Source organism: Microtus oregoni, unplaced genomic scaffold (genome assembly GCF_018167655.1).
Source record: "Microtus oregoni isolate MIOR12 unplaced genomic scaffold, Mior012 000010F_ref0000083, whole genome shotgun sequence".
NCBI classification, from domain to species: Eukaryota; Metazoa; Chordata; class Mammalia; order Rodentia; family Cricetidae; genus Microtus; species Microtus oregoni.
In genome coordinates this window covers 55,094,765-55,113,688 of record NW_024543069.1, presented here as the reverse complement: position 1 = coordinate 55,113,688, position 18,924 = coordinate 55,094,765, and the positions used below count along the sequence as shown (strand labels likewise).

Here is an 18,924-nt window from a genome sequence, read left to right as displayed (position 1 = left end):
TACTCTGCGGGGATTTAGTGAAGTGAAGAGCTCTTTCTCAGGAGAGCAGAGGAAGGCGTTGGGAGGGGAAAGCCCCTTATTCTGCGTGCAAATGAATACGAGTAAAAAGACTGAGACCAGATATGGCCTTCTAACTCTGGGAACTCAAGAGAGAGCCAGACTTTGGGAAGTGGAGAAGTGGGGGGACCAAGAGCAAGACTAAGTGGAAGAAGCTTAACCCTAGAGGAGCCTTGCAGACAATTTGACACTGGGGGAAAGAGATTCCAGAAAGAGCTTTTTCTGACCTCTTTGACCTTTTAGGTTGAAGCCAGCAGCACGGATGGGGAGTGCAGAGGAAAACAGGAAGCTGCCTAGGAAGGCGGAGAAGCTGGGAGATAGCCTGTAACTTGCCTGTTTCCTCTCTTCAGGCTCCGGCAAGGGTGAGGTTTGTGTCCCTTCTGCTGATCAAGGCTCCACACCAGGCTCTCCCCACCCTGGGGGATGGTCCTGGGGCTGGAGTGTGCTTCCTTAGTCTTTCAGTCTTTCCAATGTATTTGAAGCTTTGTTCCTTGATATCTGGACCCAACCGTCTTAAAAAAAAAAAAAAAACGGAGCCGGGCGATGGTGGCGCACGCCTTTAATCCCAGCACTGGGGAGGCAGAGGCAGGCGGATCTCTGTGAGTTCGAGACCAGCCTGGTCTACAGAGCTAGTTCCAGGACAGGCTCCAAAGCCACAGATAAACCCTGTCTCGAAAAACCAAAAAAAAAAAAAAAAAAAAAAACGGGCCCTTTCCCTCTGTCATCGTGAATATCCATAAAATAGTCTCTTAGCAATTTCCCCCAGAGATTCTGCTGGTGTCAGCAGGACCGAATTTGGCCCTCCATTCAGAGAGATGCTTAGTCAAATTTCTCAGTGCTCCTTCTCAGGCACCCTGTACCCTATGCTTCAGCTGGTGCCAGCCTTCTGTAGCCTAGTCAAAGGTTCCCAGAGCCAAAATACCTTTTCCAGAAACTGTACTAACCCCAAGTCTTTGTAAAGTCCACTGTTAGGGAAGTGGGAGCCCAGGGATGCTGAGTCAATGTGTCCGGCGTGTCTGTGTAACACAGACAAAGGGGAATTCACATGCTGTGTCATTCAGGCAGCCAGCCTGGCCCTGGAATTAGAAATCCATCCCATCCTGTGACTCTTGATCACATATAGCCTCCATCCGGGAAACTTTTGGTTTTCAACAGGGACTACCTCCTGTGAGAAGGAAACCATTCTATAGGTGCAAAGTGGTCTTGGGAGGGTAATAAGGACAACAGTTCACCAGGCCTAGAGTTTAGCGCTAGTTACAGACAGGCCTCGTTTCTTAAGGAGGAAGTGCTGGCCTGGACCGAAGCCTGTTCTGCAATGGAGGTCAGGAGTGTCGCCTGCTCTCTTATACCTGTCCCACAAGTTGTCCCTTTATTAATCATTCAGGACTCACAAGGTCTTGGTCACAGTAAAGAATGCTCATCCAAAACGTAAACACAGAGCACTTACGGGGGCTTATGGTACAAAGACCAAAACTGTCACTGGTACCTTCTCTCACCTTTGATGACAACTCTGTCATCTCTGTTCTCCCCATGACTACCCGGCTTGCTTCCCCCCCCCCCCCCCCCCCCCCGCAGCACAGCGTCTCCAAAGATGATATCCTGTGCTAAGATCATCTGAGTCTCCCTGAGTGGCTGACCACTCTTGTGTTTTTGTGCGTTGGTGTTAAAACAGAGATCATGATGACACTGACTTCCCAGGGCCACAGTGAGGACCGAGCGGCTCAGTTATTTGTAAAGCAATTGGAACTATGTTTGTAGAACAAATCCATACCCACATCTCTGATAGTAACCTGGGCAGCGTAGACATCAAGAATCAATTGGAGTCTCAAACCTGCCTCCATCACGTCAGTATTTCTTACTCTTTTTAAGTAATGAGCAGTCCCTTCAGAAGCCAATCCCCAATGCTGGATATATTGAGGACCAACTACTATTTTATTTGGGAAGCTGGCAGGGCTCCCTAATAAGGCAACGGTTGAAATGGAGGAGCTCTCCCAGGATACGTAAATCATAGAGCCAGTAAGTAGGATTTTGCAGCCCACTTCCCGCCCCCATGGAAACTCTCTCCACTGCCAACTTCTCCTTATAGGGCACCACTGTTTTCTGTACCTTATTCCACAAAGTTTTCACAATACCCTAGAATCAACTCCACCCTATTTCTCCTAAAAGGTAATGTCATCTTTATGTGTCCCATTGCGGCTGGGATCCACTATTGCCCTTCGTGGACAAAAAGACAAAATATAAGGACAGTGGCCGATGTATTACGTCCCCAGACAGGAGGGTTGCACTTACTTGCAGTCATGCTTCTCGATTTCGAAGTGAGGGTTGAAATTGAGGACGATCTTCTGGTTGGGTTCAGGGGCGTACACAACCCACTCACAGTTCTGGTGAGAGGGATAGTCCTGGGGGTAACCTGGGGAGGTGATGTAGCCAGCATCCTTGGAATTCAGTCGACCTCCACAGGGTGGGTCTGGAAGAGAGAGCAACACCACCAAAGAACTTGAGATAAGCTCCAGCAGCCTCCCTTCTGGTGACCATCACCACTATTTTACGAACCTTTTATGGTAGCCCAGGAGAGACTAACCTATTTATTCATTCAGTGGGAGAGATTAGTTCAACTGTTCACTCCTTGTAGCCACCCAGCCATACACACACACACACACACACACACACACACACACACACGCATAATCTAGAAAATGGTCATAAATATTCCAATTCCAATTACAAGGCTGGAGATTATAAAAACACGAGTGTACTCTTAAGAACTCTCCCTGCCTTTTCCTGTCTCCCTTTCTTGGCTATCTTCCTCTCTTCCGTCAAGCCTCCCATCTCTATCTTTGTCTCGTAAATCCTTCATTTAATTCGGTGTCTCCTAGGCCAGCACAGTCAGCCAGCAGCCGGGCTCCAGGAACTGATGATGGTGGTTTTGTGGTACCAACCCACAAGCAAGCCTGGCAACAATTACAAGAGGTGCAGGGCGGCACTTTCAGCTTTGGGCCAAAACAGGCTCTGGAGAGTGATTAAAGCTTATTTTAAAGACCTCCCCAAACACTGAATTCCACACACCCCACAGATTTGATTTATTATTTCAATATACACCCAGTGGAAGAATCTCTATCAGAGGATCTGCTGGCTCCAATCTCAGCATTTCCACAAAGGTGCTTTGTGTTGGGTGGACAGACGCCTTAGCTTTCTCTGTGCTTTCTGCCCACCGTCTCTCTGGCTCCATGGCCACCAGAGTGTGCTGGTGCTTCTGGAAAGGCAGAGGCAGGGGTAGAACTGGCTCCCCCTCTCCTCAGTGGGTCAGAAGGGAAGGGACAACCTTCAAAGGCAGAAAAGGTAGGTGATGACATTTCAAGATTCTCATCTATCCAAGAGGGAACTTCTGCAGTCCCTAGCAGGGGTTCTTGGGAAATAGTGGGGTTTGCTTAATACCACGGTTAGAGCAGAGGAGCACAAGAGACGAAGTAATATTCCGAAGCCTCTTGGAGCCCTTGGTGAACGTTGTTTGTCTCTGAGCATCAATCACGATTTAATACCGCCATCTGCATGGAGCAGCATGGGCCCGTGAATTATGTATTACATCTCAGCAGACACCGGCCAGGACAGGGGTCTCTCTCCTGTGTTCCCTCAAAGAGCGAATGGGTCATGCATTTTTAACTCTACAGGTGCACTTTACCAACCCCCGTGTCTGTTGGCATTACCGTCTTCCAGCCCTCTGCTGCACACTGCCAGCCTGACAGGCTTTAAACGCGTAAATGATAGGCGTGCTGCACAATGGTGGTGGGGCACAAATCCACACAAGTAGCCTTTTTGGCATCTAGTTTCCAAGGGCTCAAACTGTGCCGGGTTGAACTGCCCAGAATCTAATGGATTCAGGTCCATTTCCTACTGGGTGGAAAACAAAAGTGAGCCGTTTCCTCGGGCTAACAGCTACAGAATCATCCTCTACCTAATGACCCTGCATCCTCCCCAGGCCTGGAGGACAATGGGGTCCATCCCTCCCACCCAGATGTAGCCAGCTCCCCTCCCTTGCCTCTGCAGCCCGTGCCTGCAGGCCTTGCAGGCGCCCCAAAGCACTCCGCCAACACCGGCACCAGTATCTTCCAGCTGGTCATACGGTGGTCCATTAGTCTTGGCTTCCGTGGGGGGAAGGGAATGGTAGAAGCCCTCTGAAGAGGCAGACAAGCAGGTATTAGACGGCTAGCTCTTTCGCCAAAGGAGCAGAAGAAAGAATGTTTTACTGGGCTAACCCCCTGCCAGTTGTTTTTGCAGAAGACTGACTGGCCTCACCCCCAAACCACGCTTTGTGTCTTGGAACTCACGGGGAAACCTGAGCAGAGCTCCTGTTTAGTAACCTTATGGTTTCCCCAATTATGCAAGCCCCGCCCCTGCTTCTGTCAATTACTCTTAAAAGAAGACTTTCTCCCCTCAGCTCCCGAAGCCCAGGGTTGAGCTTTCGGTAATTAGACCATACACACAGATGTATGTCAACGGATGCAACGGAGTCGGAGCACAACTTCCTGGCAGAAAGGTTTCATTTCTTATCTGTACTCAGCCTAACTACTGCCCCACAAAAGGAATTTTGTTTAACTCCACCACACTCTGTAGCCAGTATTCTGCACTCCTGCTGTTGAAATTTATTAACTGAAAGCAAAATGGAAAACCCTACTGCTTTCCTCTGTCTCCCCACTCCCCACATAATTTCTTTATCAGAAGAAAATCAGGACACTTAATGAAATACCCGTGGACTTGTTAGCATCTGCCTCATTGTGTGTTGGGGACCTTTCCAACAGCCATGCATTTATAAATGGGCATTCTTGCCGAGACTGCCTTCACACTCAGAAACACACGTAGATACTCCCATCAACTACATAAACATGTCAGTTAGTCACACTTCGGTCTTGTACACATGTTTGCACCCACTCATAAAATATCACACGTCACTGGCACAGACGTAGATCCACAAAGACAAATACTAGAATTTCTGTTTCTATTTTTCTTGGAGAGAATGGAATTCTTGAAAGACAGCAGTAAAAATTGTAAAGAAAACACACTAAATCTTTCTACATCTCTTCTTGATAATTAATCTTTTTATTTCTATTGGGGGGGGGGCTTGCATGTCCCAATAAGAATTAGCTAGTTTCTTGTGAAGAGCTAGATCGCCCATTACTTTGTAGGCCTTTATTGTGCTCTGAAAGAGCTTCATAAATGCTTTCTGTCTTGTTTCAGAGGCATCAAACCAAGTGGAGAGAAAGTTGAACTCAAGGGCAAACCCCTTAAGGCCAGTCTCACACACAGAGGGACCCAGACCCCGATGAAGCCCGAGCCACTGAGCCTGTTTGGTGAGTTGACAAGATATTTCATTTTGCAACTATTTTGTGCACACCTTTCACCTCGGGCAAATTCATTTCCCAAAGAGAAGGGCCAAGATCCATGTGGGTGAGAAACCTGAGGGGTGAGCCAGGCAGGTGAGGGGTCAGTGCATAAGAGGGACCGATGAAACGCCTCTACGCCATACAACTTCTAGAGAAGAGAAAGCTAATGCGGAGTTTAGACTTTTCCCTCATAGTAAATACTTACGCACTTTTATTTGAAAAGTAAAATGTCAAATATATTTTTTTCCTAAATTTCTACGTTCCTGCTCATATCACCATATCAAACACCATCTGACTCTGCCAATGGGTTTTCTGTCACCACACCCACCCCCTACCTCCCTTCCCTTCCACCTCTCCCTACCTTCTTCCCTCAACCCCCCCACCCTTCTACCTCACCTCCATACCCACCCCCCACCTCCCCTCCCCTCCACCCCTTCTTACCTCCTCTCCTCAACCTCCCCCACCCTTCTACCTCACCTCCACACCCACCCGCCACCTCCCTTCCCCTCCAACTCTCCTTACCTCCTCCCCAGCCTCCCCCCACCCCTCTAAAACCCCAGTCCTCTACCTCACCCCCACTCCTCTACCCCCCTCCCCGCACCACTGAAGATGAAAGAATTTCCTACCCCTTCACTTAGGCCCTCCTAGAGAGCCTGAATTAGACAGAGCTCCTTGGTAATAGTTGATTTCTAGGAGATATTAGAAAATGGCAGAAGAACCCTACAAATTAGTCTGCCATCTAGGACATTTAATTGGAATTGTTTTAGAGGAAAAGGGTATTGCCTGAATTTGATGATAGGACGTAGAGCAGGCTGTGGGGAGAATTTTGTCTTTTTTTAGATTTATTTATTTTATATGTGTTATATGTGTGAGAGCTTTGCCTATATGTATGCAGGCTCTCTCTCTCTCTCTCTCTCTCTCTCTCTCTCTCTCTATATATATATATATATATATATATATATATATATATATATATTTGGGATTCTTGGAGGTCAGAGAGGGCACTGGATCTCCCGGAACTCTCCTGGAGCTATAGACGGTTGTGAGTGACCATGTGGGTGCTGGGAACTGAACCTGAATCCTCTCTGTAAGAGCACCAAGTCTTCTTAACTAGTCATCTCTCCAGGCCCCTGTGGTGAGGACTTTTAAATAATCCGAATTCTGATAGCTTGCTTCAGCAGCTGGTGTCCTGTGACCACAGGTGAAGACCATATTGTCCCCCAGGTTAGTGGGGCTGAAAGAAAGCATGAGCAGGAACACTTGGTACCTGAACGACTCTGGGAGTAGTGAGGTGCGCATGCCTATGCGTGCAAGCATGTATGCGTGTGTGCATGTGTGTGCTTACCATGAAAAGTGAAGGTGGGCGCTTGACATTGGCCAAACAAGGGGAGAAGCTTACTTTTTACTTGAGTGGAGCCTTTCGGGGTCTCACCTTTATACCTTTAATTCAAGGTGTGGACTGCATTAGGTGTGTAATTGTCATGTTCTTTCCCTTTGGATAAAAACTCTGCCCAGAATACCAAAGAACAACGGAAGTAAAAAATAAACTCACCTTGGTTGTTCCAAGGAAAGGAACCAGAAAGCTAAGAAAGTCACTTTGGCTTCTAGGCTCTACCCTCATTTCTCATGGGGTTCTCTGGGACCTCCTGGATCTGCTTGAAACCCACTGAGCTTGGATCTCTGTCTGTGATTTTAACATGGCATGGAGACAAGAAGGCAGATTGGAGACATCTATTTCTCGTGTGAGTAACCCCCACTTCTCTGTGGTTTCAGTTGCCTGTGGTCAGTGACATCCATGCCTTGATAATCTTCCTCCTGACGCAGGGTTAGGAGGTCAGCAGCATCCTAACACTGCTGTCCAGTCACTCTGAGTTATTCGCTTCATTGTGTGATAGCACACAGCATCATCAATAGGAGAATGCATTCACTACACGTAGACAGATGATGGTAAGTATGTAGGTAGGTAGGTAGATAATAGATAGGTAGGCTACATCCACATAACTTTTATTGTGGCATGCAATTGTAATTGCTATATTTTATTTTTAGCTATTGTTAATCTTTTACTGTGCTTCCTTTTTAGATTAAACTTTGTCACAAGTACATATGCATGGCAAATGTGTAGTCCATTAAGCTGGACACTATTCATGGTTTCAAGCATCTGCTGGGAGTGCAGAACTATTCCTTGCAGGCATGTAGGGTTGCTATCTACCTGAGGGCCACTGTATCACTTCCCTTGGAAACTTTTTACAACTCAGTCTTTACTCACAACATAATTCTACCCTGCCCTGAATCCCACAACATTGTTTCCACCTAATTACTCATAGCAAGGCAAAGAAGATGCTCTTCTTCCTCAAGTAAACAGGAGGTTGCGACCTTCTCATACCACTTGCTGTTTCTGGGCGGTTAACTGGAATCTCACTGGGTGAGGATAAAGGGCCTCGTAATCAAATCTAGCTTCACCACTCTCAAGCTGGGGGGCCTTGGGTAAGTGAGCAGACCATGCTGAGACTCTCCTCTGAAAGATTATTTCTAGTTCTAAAATTCAAAGGCTGTGCCATGAGTTGGGGTAAAGTTCTTATAACCTGTAAAGCAACCTCAAATTCCAAGGAGTTACTTCCTTCCAAGACAACAAGTCGCGTGTTCAAGGTGTTACCTTTTGCTTCATTTACTTGGTAAAGCTGAAACAAACGCTGGGACCTCCACTTGAGCATAGCTACGCTGCATTATGGAGAGTTGAATGTCTCTCTTCATCATGTTAACTGTGTCGACGGGAGCTTTCTTACTGGCTCTCTGGCTGCTTGTTTATTTATTTATTTTTTTTATTTTTTTTGGTTTTTCGAGACAGGGTTTCTCTGTGGCTTTTGGATGGCTGCTTGTTTATAAATATTATGGAGACACAGTTCCTTGTGTGAGCATGTCAACAACAGGTATGCACGAAAACTCAGACCAAGAGCAGCAGCAGCAAATCCTTCACCATCTACGGCCTTTGCTTGGGCTTTTAGCCAGATTCTGCTCACTGACTCAGGATGAGCTTCGTGGAGATGCTGCTTTATTCAAAGCGACTTCAGCCTGTCACAAAACAGTCTCATAAAATCCATGTCTTGGCTTAAGCTGGGAAGAAATGAGCCAATCCATCAGCCCAGGAATGTGGCCGGCAGTTTGACCACTTCCTCAGGCAACTAGGAGGGGGTGCAATCTACTCAATTTATGGGGCGGTGGCAGTGAGCAATGCACTCCTGAAGGCACAGCAAATGAGAATCCCCTGGAACCTTTGCCATGATAAAGTTCACAATCTGAATAAAAGGACCATCTGGGAAGGGAGGGAGACACGGAGCCAGAAGCAGGAGAGGAAGCAAGCCTGTGTGTATGGAAGGCAGGGAGAAACAGAGAAAACCCTCTGTTCCACACCCTCAGCTTGCCTTGGACATAATTGGGAGACAGGGCTGAAGCAGGGCCTTTGGCACGCCTCTTCCCCTTCAATCTGGATGCTAAAAATGACCAGGCACTTAGTCGGGAAAATGTGGGTTTGACGTGATTGCCTCCCCTGAACTCAAATCATGCCACCTATGGTAACCTTGTTATATGTCACCTTATATCATAAACAAATACAATTCCAATAGGGCAGCAGATTTAACGTCATTAGCTTGTCTTTATGTCTGCTCTTCTCCAGACCTCATTGCAAATGCAGGTTTGATGCCATTGATGAGAGATCTGGGATTACAAATCCTGACCATTTTAACAGACGTTTGGGAAGGGAAACAGAAGAAGAATAATTTGTGGTATCTCCAATAACCAAAGGAAGGGAGGGGGAGCTAATAAAAAACATATTTTCAGTTATTTGGATGAACTAAAGCTTAGGTTGAAATGTCAATTGCTCCCCCTTGGTTAGCACATGAAACTTGAACTCCTGGCCTTGCAAATTGGGTCTTGAATTAAGCCCAAGCCACCATTTCTAACTTTATTGGCAACCATTTCTAACCATGTATTCTAAGCTAAAGCTTCCCTAAACAAACCCAGTGAGCATGTCTCTGCTGCCACTTGCCCCTTCCTCTGAATGCTTTCTTGGCTGGAAATCTCACCTGTATTGGACCCTTCTTCACTTCCACACCAGGAGTGCCAGGGACTGCCCTCCCTTCTCTACCTCAAAAGCCAAAATCATGAACATCTTCTAAGGAACTTAAAAGTTCAGAGACCTCATCCACTTTGCTGTGCCACCAACCACCCAAAGCCAAGGATCCTTCTTTCCCCACCCATCCTTGGCAAGCCCTGTGTGATCAAATCCACAGTTTTCCCAACAGTCAGATTCAATGAACTTTTGCCAATTAAGGGATTAAGATGGAAGTAGAACTATATTTTATCACAATAGAGCATCACCAGATATCAAAAATTCATTTTACCACAAATTATAAAACACCAGCCACTACCCTTCCTTTTCTATCATCAACTGCTATTAAATACAGATTTTAAAGTGGCAGATTAATCATCTGGGGTAATAGCACACAGGCATAGATCAAGGAGGACTTGATGTGAACTAGATCTCCAAGGACACCCTAACCTTAGGTAACGAGGAAGTTCAGTGGCGACGCACATTGTATCTGGCAACAGCAAACATAATATTTTCCTTGAAGATTGTTTATTGTTAGTTGTCCCTTCTCATTCGAAAAGATAACTTCCAAATATTTATTTATCAGTAGTATCGGCAAGATGCGAAACCACAACGTCATCAGTGAGCCACTGCGGGTAGTCTCGTATGTGTCTTCAACTGGCCTCTCACCACTAAATCTGGCCTGTGCCTTTATCGCTGGCTCCTACTCTGCCTTCAGGGTACATCTGCTTCATTTTCCCTCCATTTATTCTCACAATTATGATCGTTTGGTCCAGTAATTTGCAATTCCTTTTATCTTCTTCGAGGACTAGCTCTCTCCAGAACCCAACGTACTTATCAGAACATCTTTGGGGGCTGGGAGCAGGGTACCAGAGACTCTCTCTCTTTCTCTCTCTCTCTCTCTCTCTCTCTCTCTCTCAGATGGGAAGAGCTTTCCTTTCATTGTCACTCATCCCCCTTTTTTTCTGGATTAGATCTTGCCTCTTTTATAAAGACCCAGAGGGAAATGGGATTATTAAGGGTCTTGCTGGGTAAAAGCTATTTTGTCTTTCTGATGACTTTTTTTTTTTTACTTCAGTTATTGAAGGGACTTAAAGCCTGAGAATAAGTTATTACAAATTCGAAACAGTGCCTTAAACACAGCATCCCCTGCTGAGCACACTTCCAGTCAGAAAGGATGGAAGGGGTGGGGATGGGGGATAGAATGAAAAAAGACAGATTTGAAGGGGTAGGAGAGAAAGCAAGAACATGGAAAATAGAATATGGAAGTAAAAGAATGCAAAGAGAAGACGACCCTTTGTGGAGATGAAATCCAGCAGGAGTGACTGGCCTGTGAAGAACTTTGTGAACGAGAGAAACTGGTGCTTACAACACACACACACACACACACACACACACACACACACACACAGAGGGTCAGTGAGGGAGCAGCTGAGAATGAATAAATCTCACAAAAGTGAAATACCCCCCAGAGTTGTTGGAGAGTGCTGTGTGTGAGCATGAGATGGCTAACCCCGCTTAGCTGTCTCCAAGACTAACAGCAGAACAGGCTCATCAAGCATCCGTTCTATGTGATGTCATGCGCTACAGCATCCTGGGTAAGCACTGTTATCAAACACACCCTTCACAGATAAGGAAACTGAGGCAAAAACCAATTAAGTGCTCTAGTGGCACAGAGTACTTAAAATACAGCGCCGGCTACCAATTATCGAGAAACTAAGTGATCCAACACCAGTGCTCTCAAACTCCAGGGACACTTATTGGTGGCATTTAGGGAAAGATAAATGTTTTGCCCCAGTCAATACCCCTTTTCTCTGCCCATGCCAGTAACCAGCCAGTGTGAACAATGAGGGATGTGTTCAAGACTGGGTGTGAGCGGGCTGGAAGCACTTAGCACCTTCTCCATTGCCTGCATATGCACAGGCTCCTGGCTCCCTGTTTGGCCAGTACTCTTTCCTGTATTCTGGAAGTCCTCCCACGGGAGAGGGTGGTAGGACGCTCAGGTCTGGTAGTCACGTTTCATAGCATCACAGACTTCTTCTAACATTTTTTTTGTCAACACTCATTCCTCCCCTTTATTCTGCAGCCTGTGCGTCTCTGTCCCAACTGCCACGTTGTTATTGTTCTACTGGAGAGAAACAGCATTTTCAGAAATGGGGGATTTATTTTTATAGCACAGCTGGTCTGCCAAAGGTCACATAATTTGGCAACATTCCCAGTGGTTAAAAATTAATTTCTCCTTATTAATACAACCAAGGTCCCATAGGATAAGGGCTCAGTCTTATCTAAACTTGACAGCTTCCTAAACCTTTAGAAGCTTTCTCCTGGGCCAGCCACAGGACAAGGCCAGCTTGTCCTGGAATCCAACTCCACTACACCTTGCTTGGGAATGAAACCGTTAAATGCTGGGCCCTTTCTCTACAAGACAGATAGTCTTGGGAAATGCAGTAGGAACTCAGAGTTGGGGGAGAAAGAGGGCATGGAACACACACAACTTTTGTAGTGTCTTCCAGAAATGGGTTAGTTATCTTTTTCAAAGGCTAGCAGTAAGCAAGTTCTTTCCTGGAAGGAACAGGACAATGGCTAACTCCTGGGGCTTAGAAAACACATCTGTCACTCAAGGTAGATACCTCATCTGGCAAATGATAGCCCAATGAGAAAAATACCTCAAATATGTTCATGCCACTATGAGCTCCTGCTCCGCGGCCACTTTTTAGTACTCCTTTGTTCAATGGATTTCAAATGTGTTGTGCTTGTCAAAAGACAAAATAACAGTAAATTTGATTCTGGGTAAACTGGCTTTTCTATTTGATTCACAATCTTGCGATTTGCCTTTCTACAGAAGGAGCAAGGCTCCTATCAGAAGAGGGGGTGAGGTGTTTTATAGAAGAGGCCAGAGGAAACAAGGACTGGCCAGGTTACTTTCCTAACCTGCTTGAGGCAAAGGGGACTCAAATTCAGCTGTTTAGATAACAAAGCCACCTTCTCCTTGGTGGCTGTGACTCGGCCCCATCCATTTAATGTCACTTACTTTGTGCTTGCTGCACAGCAAACTCCCACCTTTATATCTTTCCAGACTGGATCTTTGGGGAACGTGTTCTGAAAACCATCACTAAGCCTGGCTCTGGAATCGTCCCTCATTTGGTCGGTTCACTCTTTTAATTTCTTTAATGAAGAGTTGAATGAGATGAAAAACATCTGGGACCTCGGTTTCTTCCCCCACTGCCCCCCCCTCCCCAGTTACTGCTGCTTGCCTTCATGCCTCATTGCCTAGGAACTGGTCTTTGCACTCTTCCCCTGGATCTAGAAGGTAGAAGCAGAAGAGTACCCACTATCCGCTGAACAGCAGGGGGCTGGAGCCATTTGGTAGGCAACAGGGGCCCTTTCCGGAGAGCCCAGTCTCCAGTCCGGACAGCTTTCCAATCTCACACTTTGCCATGAATGCTTTGAGGGCTCCATGGGCTGACATAAAACCTCACACTGGAGGTGCTGCTGGGCCCTCACTATTCTACCTGGTGCATCCTGGACAAGTAAGGGCCTGCCTTGAAGCCCCGTGGGGCGCTCTCCTCGGTTTTATACCGTGTACTCAGTTGGCAACTGGTTACAGGCTCACCACCTCCAATGCTTGCTTCTGGGGAAAAGGTGACTGGGCACTTACTCAATGAGGGCAGGAGACCGCCCCCAGGGCTCCGAGTAGGCTGTCTGTTCATAATCCGGGAGTTTACTGTTTACTTGTAAATGATTATATCCATCCGTGGCTATGGAACATTCTGGGGGAGACCGTCTAAAACACTCATCAAACCCCGCACCAAGCCCTTGGACTATCACTGCTTCACTTAGTGGATTTATTTGAACTCGGACCTGTCTCCCACAGCCAATTTACACCTCTTATCTGATCACTCAGCTCAGACTGAAGGTTGAATTGACCGAGTCAGCCCGTGTCCATGGCAATGGTGTTAAAGGCCATCACAGATCAAAGATCTCCTGGAGTAAGAAGGAAGGGGGAGATAGTTATGGGGTCTGGCTTCTTTTGGCCCCAAGCCATGGGTCTCGTGGAGCTGGGGGAGGGGGGGCGTAGTCGGGGAGTTGCCACCTTCTGGAGAACCCAAAGCAGAGACCGAGCCATTTCCTGGTAGAATTAAAGCCCCAGCGGATCCATTCAACCACAGCAATTTCGTGGAGCGGAGCTGCTGGGGAATGGCTAGCGCCAGGGGGCTCTCCTCTCTGTTAGAAACTGAAGAGAAGGGAGGCAGAGGGAGCGAGCCAAGCTGGCAGTCCACGCCAATAAACCCTGCGTCCACTTCCTTCCCTTCCAGAAGAAATTTAGCCAGAGCCGCAGAAGCTGCGGCGAGAGTGGGAGGATCGGTTAAGCGATCTGGAAAGCAGATTCCAGTGCCCCGAGCCCCTGAGATTCCCAGAGTGTCGCCTAATCCTCCGCCTCCTCATACACGCAACGCCCACCTTAGGACAGTCTTGACTTGTATCCTCCACTCTGACGCTGCCTAGGTGCTGGTGGGACTTACTAGGGACGCAGTCAGTCCGAGGCGAAGGGTGGGGGCAGCCGTTTAATCATAACGCGCCTCGCCTCCATTAACTTGTGTCGATATTAAAAAGAAATCAATCAGGGAAACTAAAGCATTGGTCGTGAACACCGTTTTTTTTCCCACGTGTACACGGGCAGCCAGGAGCGGGGGGGGGGGGGCACAATTCACCAGCAGGCGACTGCAGTGCCTGCTCTGGAGGACAGCCGCAGCCACGACCTAACTTTCTGGCACTGGGAAGCATCAGAGAAATGCCGCAGGCTCCTACCCAGGGGTGTCCTTAGTCTGGAGGAGAGGGGGACCGGCCTGGAGGCAAATTTAGTAGAGGCTGTAGTCTTGGTTCTGCTTTTGCTGGAAATAGAATGTTTATGGATTATTCAGCTTTGTTTCTGCTGCGTAGCCCAAACAAATCGATGAGGTGGTAGGGACGGCTCTGGGGGATGGGGGTATGCGTGTGTGGGAGCGCTGGGGGGCGCCCACGTCTCGGCCACGTGGATGCCCGCGCCGCGTGCTCTTCACCTGTTCGTGTGTTCAGGCGGGCGCTAGCCGCACTGTCCTCCCGCAGGCTGTGCGAGTTGCGCGCATTCCTGCGGCTTAGGCTGCCTAGCTGCTTCCCGCTCTCTCCGCCCTCGGTGCTGCAATCCCACCCCGGCTTCCTGCCGCCCCGCCTGGCTAGCGCGGGGACCTTTCGGCCTCAGACCCTCAGCTTCTACAAGGCAGTTCTCCAAGGGCTGCGGCAAGCTTGCAGCGCCTAGTGCAGCTTTGGGGGCCGGAGGGGGCGCACCGAACAGGCCCAGCCCAGCTCCCCAGAGTTCGCCAGCTCCGAGCGAGCTGGAGGCTACGCGTCTGGGAGCCGGGTGCACGGTACCCACTTTGCCTTCCAGCTGCCAGGGACTGCCCGGGTATTTGCTCAGTTGCCCCCACGTGTGCCCGCCACCTTCTTTCCTGACTTCCTTCTCGGAATAGGTTCCCGCTGCCGCCGTAGTGCCGGGACCAACCCACCTCCTGGCGGGCGCACATAGGGTGAGTCAGAGGTCTAGTTTGGCCTCGCCCTTGGCCACCCGGGCTAGGTCTCCGGGTACCAGTCAGTTGCTCGACTGATACTGTGACCGGTGATCGATCACCTTTTCGGGGAGCGGGATAATATCTACTCTGGGCGGATCCCATCCCGGGTCCGAGGCTGCCCACGGTCTTCTAGTGAGTGACCTGCTTCGCACTCGTCGCTTTAGAGCTTCTCTGGAAGTGACGCAGCGAGACCAGGGATTGGGATTGGAGGGGGCTCTGCAGAGAGCGCGGGAGGCAGGTGGCAGAGCAGGAGTGGGTCCGAGCTGGTATTGTACACACACATGTACACATGCTCCAAGCTGCGCTCAGGGACAGATGTGCGAACATCTGGGATAGGAGATGGTCCCCGAGTCCTCCACAACCCCTTCCGCTCTGCACATTACAGGGAACCCGAAGTTGTCTGTATGGTGTGTGTGCCAGTGTGCTCCCACTCGCACACCCGGGCCTACCGGAGTCCGCTTCTGAATACATAATATACCTTGGGCATTCTCAAGGAGCGCGCGCGTGCGCGCGTGTGTGTGTGTGTGTGTGTGCGCGCACACACACACACACACACACACACAGCAAACCACACACATACATAATTTACGCAGCATTCAGGTCCGTGGGAGGTAATTTAATTTCAATTCAAGCTGGGAATTCAGAATTAAGGCAAGACCAAATGTGAGGCCCAGAAATTTTCCCCAGGACGGACCTGCACCCATCCCTTAGCTCATGCCTGTAGAACCAATTACCGCAGGGAAGAAACTGCAAAGGCTTGGATTTGAGTCTCAAAGGCACCCCCCCAAAACAAACAAACCTAAAAGATAGCAAAAATAAAACCCACATATCTCCCACATAAGTGGTTGTAGGTGTGTGTTGGGGAAGGGACAAGAAGCCTGGCAAAGCATTTAGCTTTCTCCTCAGGACTGGCTAAGCACGGTGCGGGATTGCGGGATGGCTGTGGGGAGTGAGTCCAGTCACTGCGGCTGGTTGTCACTTCCCAAGCGCCTTGAGGAAAAAACACTTCTCCAAGTGTCTTTGCCTTTCCTCCTTCCTCCTCTCATCATTTCCCTGTAGATAGAATCCCATCCACAGTCACCTGTAGCCGCGATTGCTAAGAGTTTTGTCAGTTCCTGATACTGTCTCAGAGCAGAGAAAGGCATCCCCCACCCCACCCCCGGAGCAATTTCAGGGAGGAAGAACCGCATTCCCTGAGACCAGAGACCTGTTTTCAGGGAGGTATCCACAAAAGCCGGCCCTGGACTATCCTAGGCCCCACTGTGCTTATCTCTGCAGCCTGTGTCCACACACCCTTTTTGGCAGTGCTTGGGAACAAATTCCACTCAAAAGTTTCTAACCACTTCACAAGAAGGAGAGACCTTCCAGGGCAGCAGTTTCTTTCTTTTTTTTAGTAAATTTTTTAAAGAACATGATTTGCTTTCCCGGAAAACACATGGATTCTGGAGAGAGTGGGGACCACCAACTGCCCACAGGAAAGCCCCATCTTAGCTGTAAGCTAACTTCAGTCTTCTGATTCCGAGAGGTACCCACCCATCCTGAAAAGAATCCACACATCTGAAAACCAAAGCTAGACTCCCGCTTTCCCTCCAAGTCCTTCAGCCAACATTGCTCAATGTAGCTAAGTGGAGGGAATGTAAATGATTTATGTTTCACTGTCTAGGTTGAAGAAACTCGAGGGAGATGTGTTCTGCTTCAAGACAGGAAAAAAAATCCCAAAAACTGTAATGCAAAGGCTTTGTAGTATTTTTAAATCTTTGATTCAGTCCATATGTGACATCTGAACACCGCCAAATTCTGTTACAAAACACACGCGCACACACACACACACACACACACACACACACTCCTAGCAAGAGAGAAAAGTTGGGCTTCGCAGCCCTGGTGGTGTAAAGATCTCCCTTTAAATTATTGAGCATTGAGGGAGCCTCCTCCAGAGCGGTTTTGCGTGGCTTCTCTGCATTACCAGTCGCCTTTAAAGGGGAACCACATAAAAATATAGAAAAAACTTTGAAGGGCTTACCTGGTTGACTTCTCACTTTGTGTCCTGAAAAGTACAGAGCTAAGAAAACCCACGTAAGAGGGAGCATATCCATTTTTTGAGAGAGAGGCTTTCTCCGTGGCCAGGTTTGTGGAATCTCGTATAATTATGTCTTTGTGTTTTTCCTCTCTCTAATTTTCTTCCTTGTGGTGTCTTCTGCAAAGGTCTCTAATGATCAGCGTTTCCCTCCTTGGTCCTGGTGGCCAGTCTGTCTTCACCTTTAATTCTTGCTGGAATCCCCACCTCACTGGGTGATAGCTCCCGAAATCAGCAAAGAGGGAGCAAGCTGGGGGAAGCGGGGACCGGTTTCCTCTTCAAACCCAGAAGCCTGTATGTTCTCTCCAGTTCCTCAAAGTGTCATTTCCTTTATCCTACAACATCACGAGGGTTTCCCGAAAGCCAAGCGTAAGATAGTAATAATAATAAAAATGAAAGCCAAGACTTGCCCTTTGCATTACACGGCCCCTAGGCAGCTGTGTGATCTCAGTGGCGCAAACTGACACAGGTCCCCCCAGCACCCGGGACACACACGCGGGCAGAGACACCGACCGCTGGACAGGCGGAGTGGTAGGCAGCTAGCCTCCCGGCTCTCGTCCTCGCCCGGTTCCCTTAGCGGGAGTCACCCCAGGCAGCTACACCCGCTTGGCCAGTCTCTCGAGGGGAGTGCGAGGCAGGAAGCGGCGGCGGCCGGTGCTGCTGGTGCTGCTGCGGGTGCGGCGGCGGCAGGGATCGCCCGCGAGTGTGCGCGCGGCTCTCCGAGTTCGCTGGCGCCCGCCCTCACCTCCACCTCGCCCAGCGGCTGGCCGAGTGTCTGCTCTTCTGAGGATGTGCCGGGGGCGGGCTGCGGGCTGATGCCTCGCTCGCCTCCTCTGCCTCCCCCTCCCGGTCCCCCCCTCGCCTTTTCAGGCCGAGCAGCATGTGGATGTCAGAGCCGCGGCAGAGCGATCCGATTACGCGCCGGCTCAGGGCCCGCCCCTTCTGTGTTCCTGATTAAAGAGGCAGCGGCGGAGGCGCGCGGCGCAGAGCCGAGGGCCGCGGCACCCAGATCGGGCGGGGCGGTGGAGGCTCACAACCCCGTGGCCGCGCGATCAAAGTTAAGGTGCCTCGCATACCGCCGCACCTCTCCCACCCCGCACCTTCTCCCCGCCCTGCGCTCCTCTGTGCAGGGCTGCGGGTGTGTCACACCCCGAGGAAGGAGCGCCCTCCCTTCAGGGCGCGCTACCCCTGCCTGGTGGGAAACTCCGCAGAGCCCAGGAAATGTTTGTTCCTCCTAAATTCCTAAACTCTGATGCCACACACGCAGAATTCAACACAATGCCACCTGCATTGGCGTTACAGGAGGAGTTTGGATGGCGGACTGTGTTTGGGGGTATGGAATCAGTTCGTGGCTCAGCCTTATGGTCCCAGAGGCAGCAGTACGTGGAGGCGACACACACTGTCAGCCCCAGCTGAAGCAAACCCCAAACACTCCTGTGTTTACTACTCAGATCCTTTGTTGTGTCGCAAGCAGACTCCTTTGCTACCTGGGTAAGGATTTATTTACCCTGGCGCCCTTAACTTGTAGTTATCTTAAGACGAGGAACGATTTTATTCAATAAAAATTTTCTCCAAGCAATAAAATTATTCCTCCCAACACACCTCCAAGCTTCAGCACATAGTACAGGTAGATGAAGGCCTCTGAAAATGCCACTGTAACTACTTCTGCTCATGGTTCCCCAAGGAAATGTGGTCACCATG

The 18,924-nt window shown here is 49.1% G+C and overlaps 1 protein-coding gene across 4 annotated transcripts in view; it reads right to left on the bottom strand.

Annotated features, from left to right (window-relative positions):
• Nrp2 (neuropilin 2) overlaps positions 1 to 18,066 on the bottom strand; it is a 117,001-nt gene extending 98,935 nt beyond the window's left edge. For all 4 annotated transcript variants that reach the window (XM_041658961.1, XM_041658962.1, XM_041658963.1 and 1 more), the window contains exons 1-2: positions 17,170 to 18,066; positions 2,347 to 2,524 (exon numbers count right to left, since the gene is read on the bottom strand). In XM_041658961.1, the coding sequence (XP_041514895.1) occupies positions 2,347 to 2,524; positions 17,170 to 17,242 (251 nt within the window). In that variant the 5' untranslated portion in view covers positions 17,243 to 18,066. The remainder of the gene's footprint in view (positions 1 to 2,346; positions 2,525 to 17,169) is intronic.
• Positions 18,067 to 18,924: the final 858 nt, after the last annotated feature.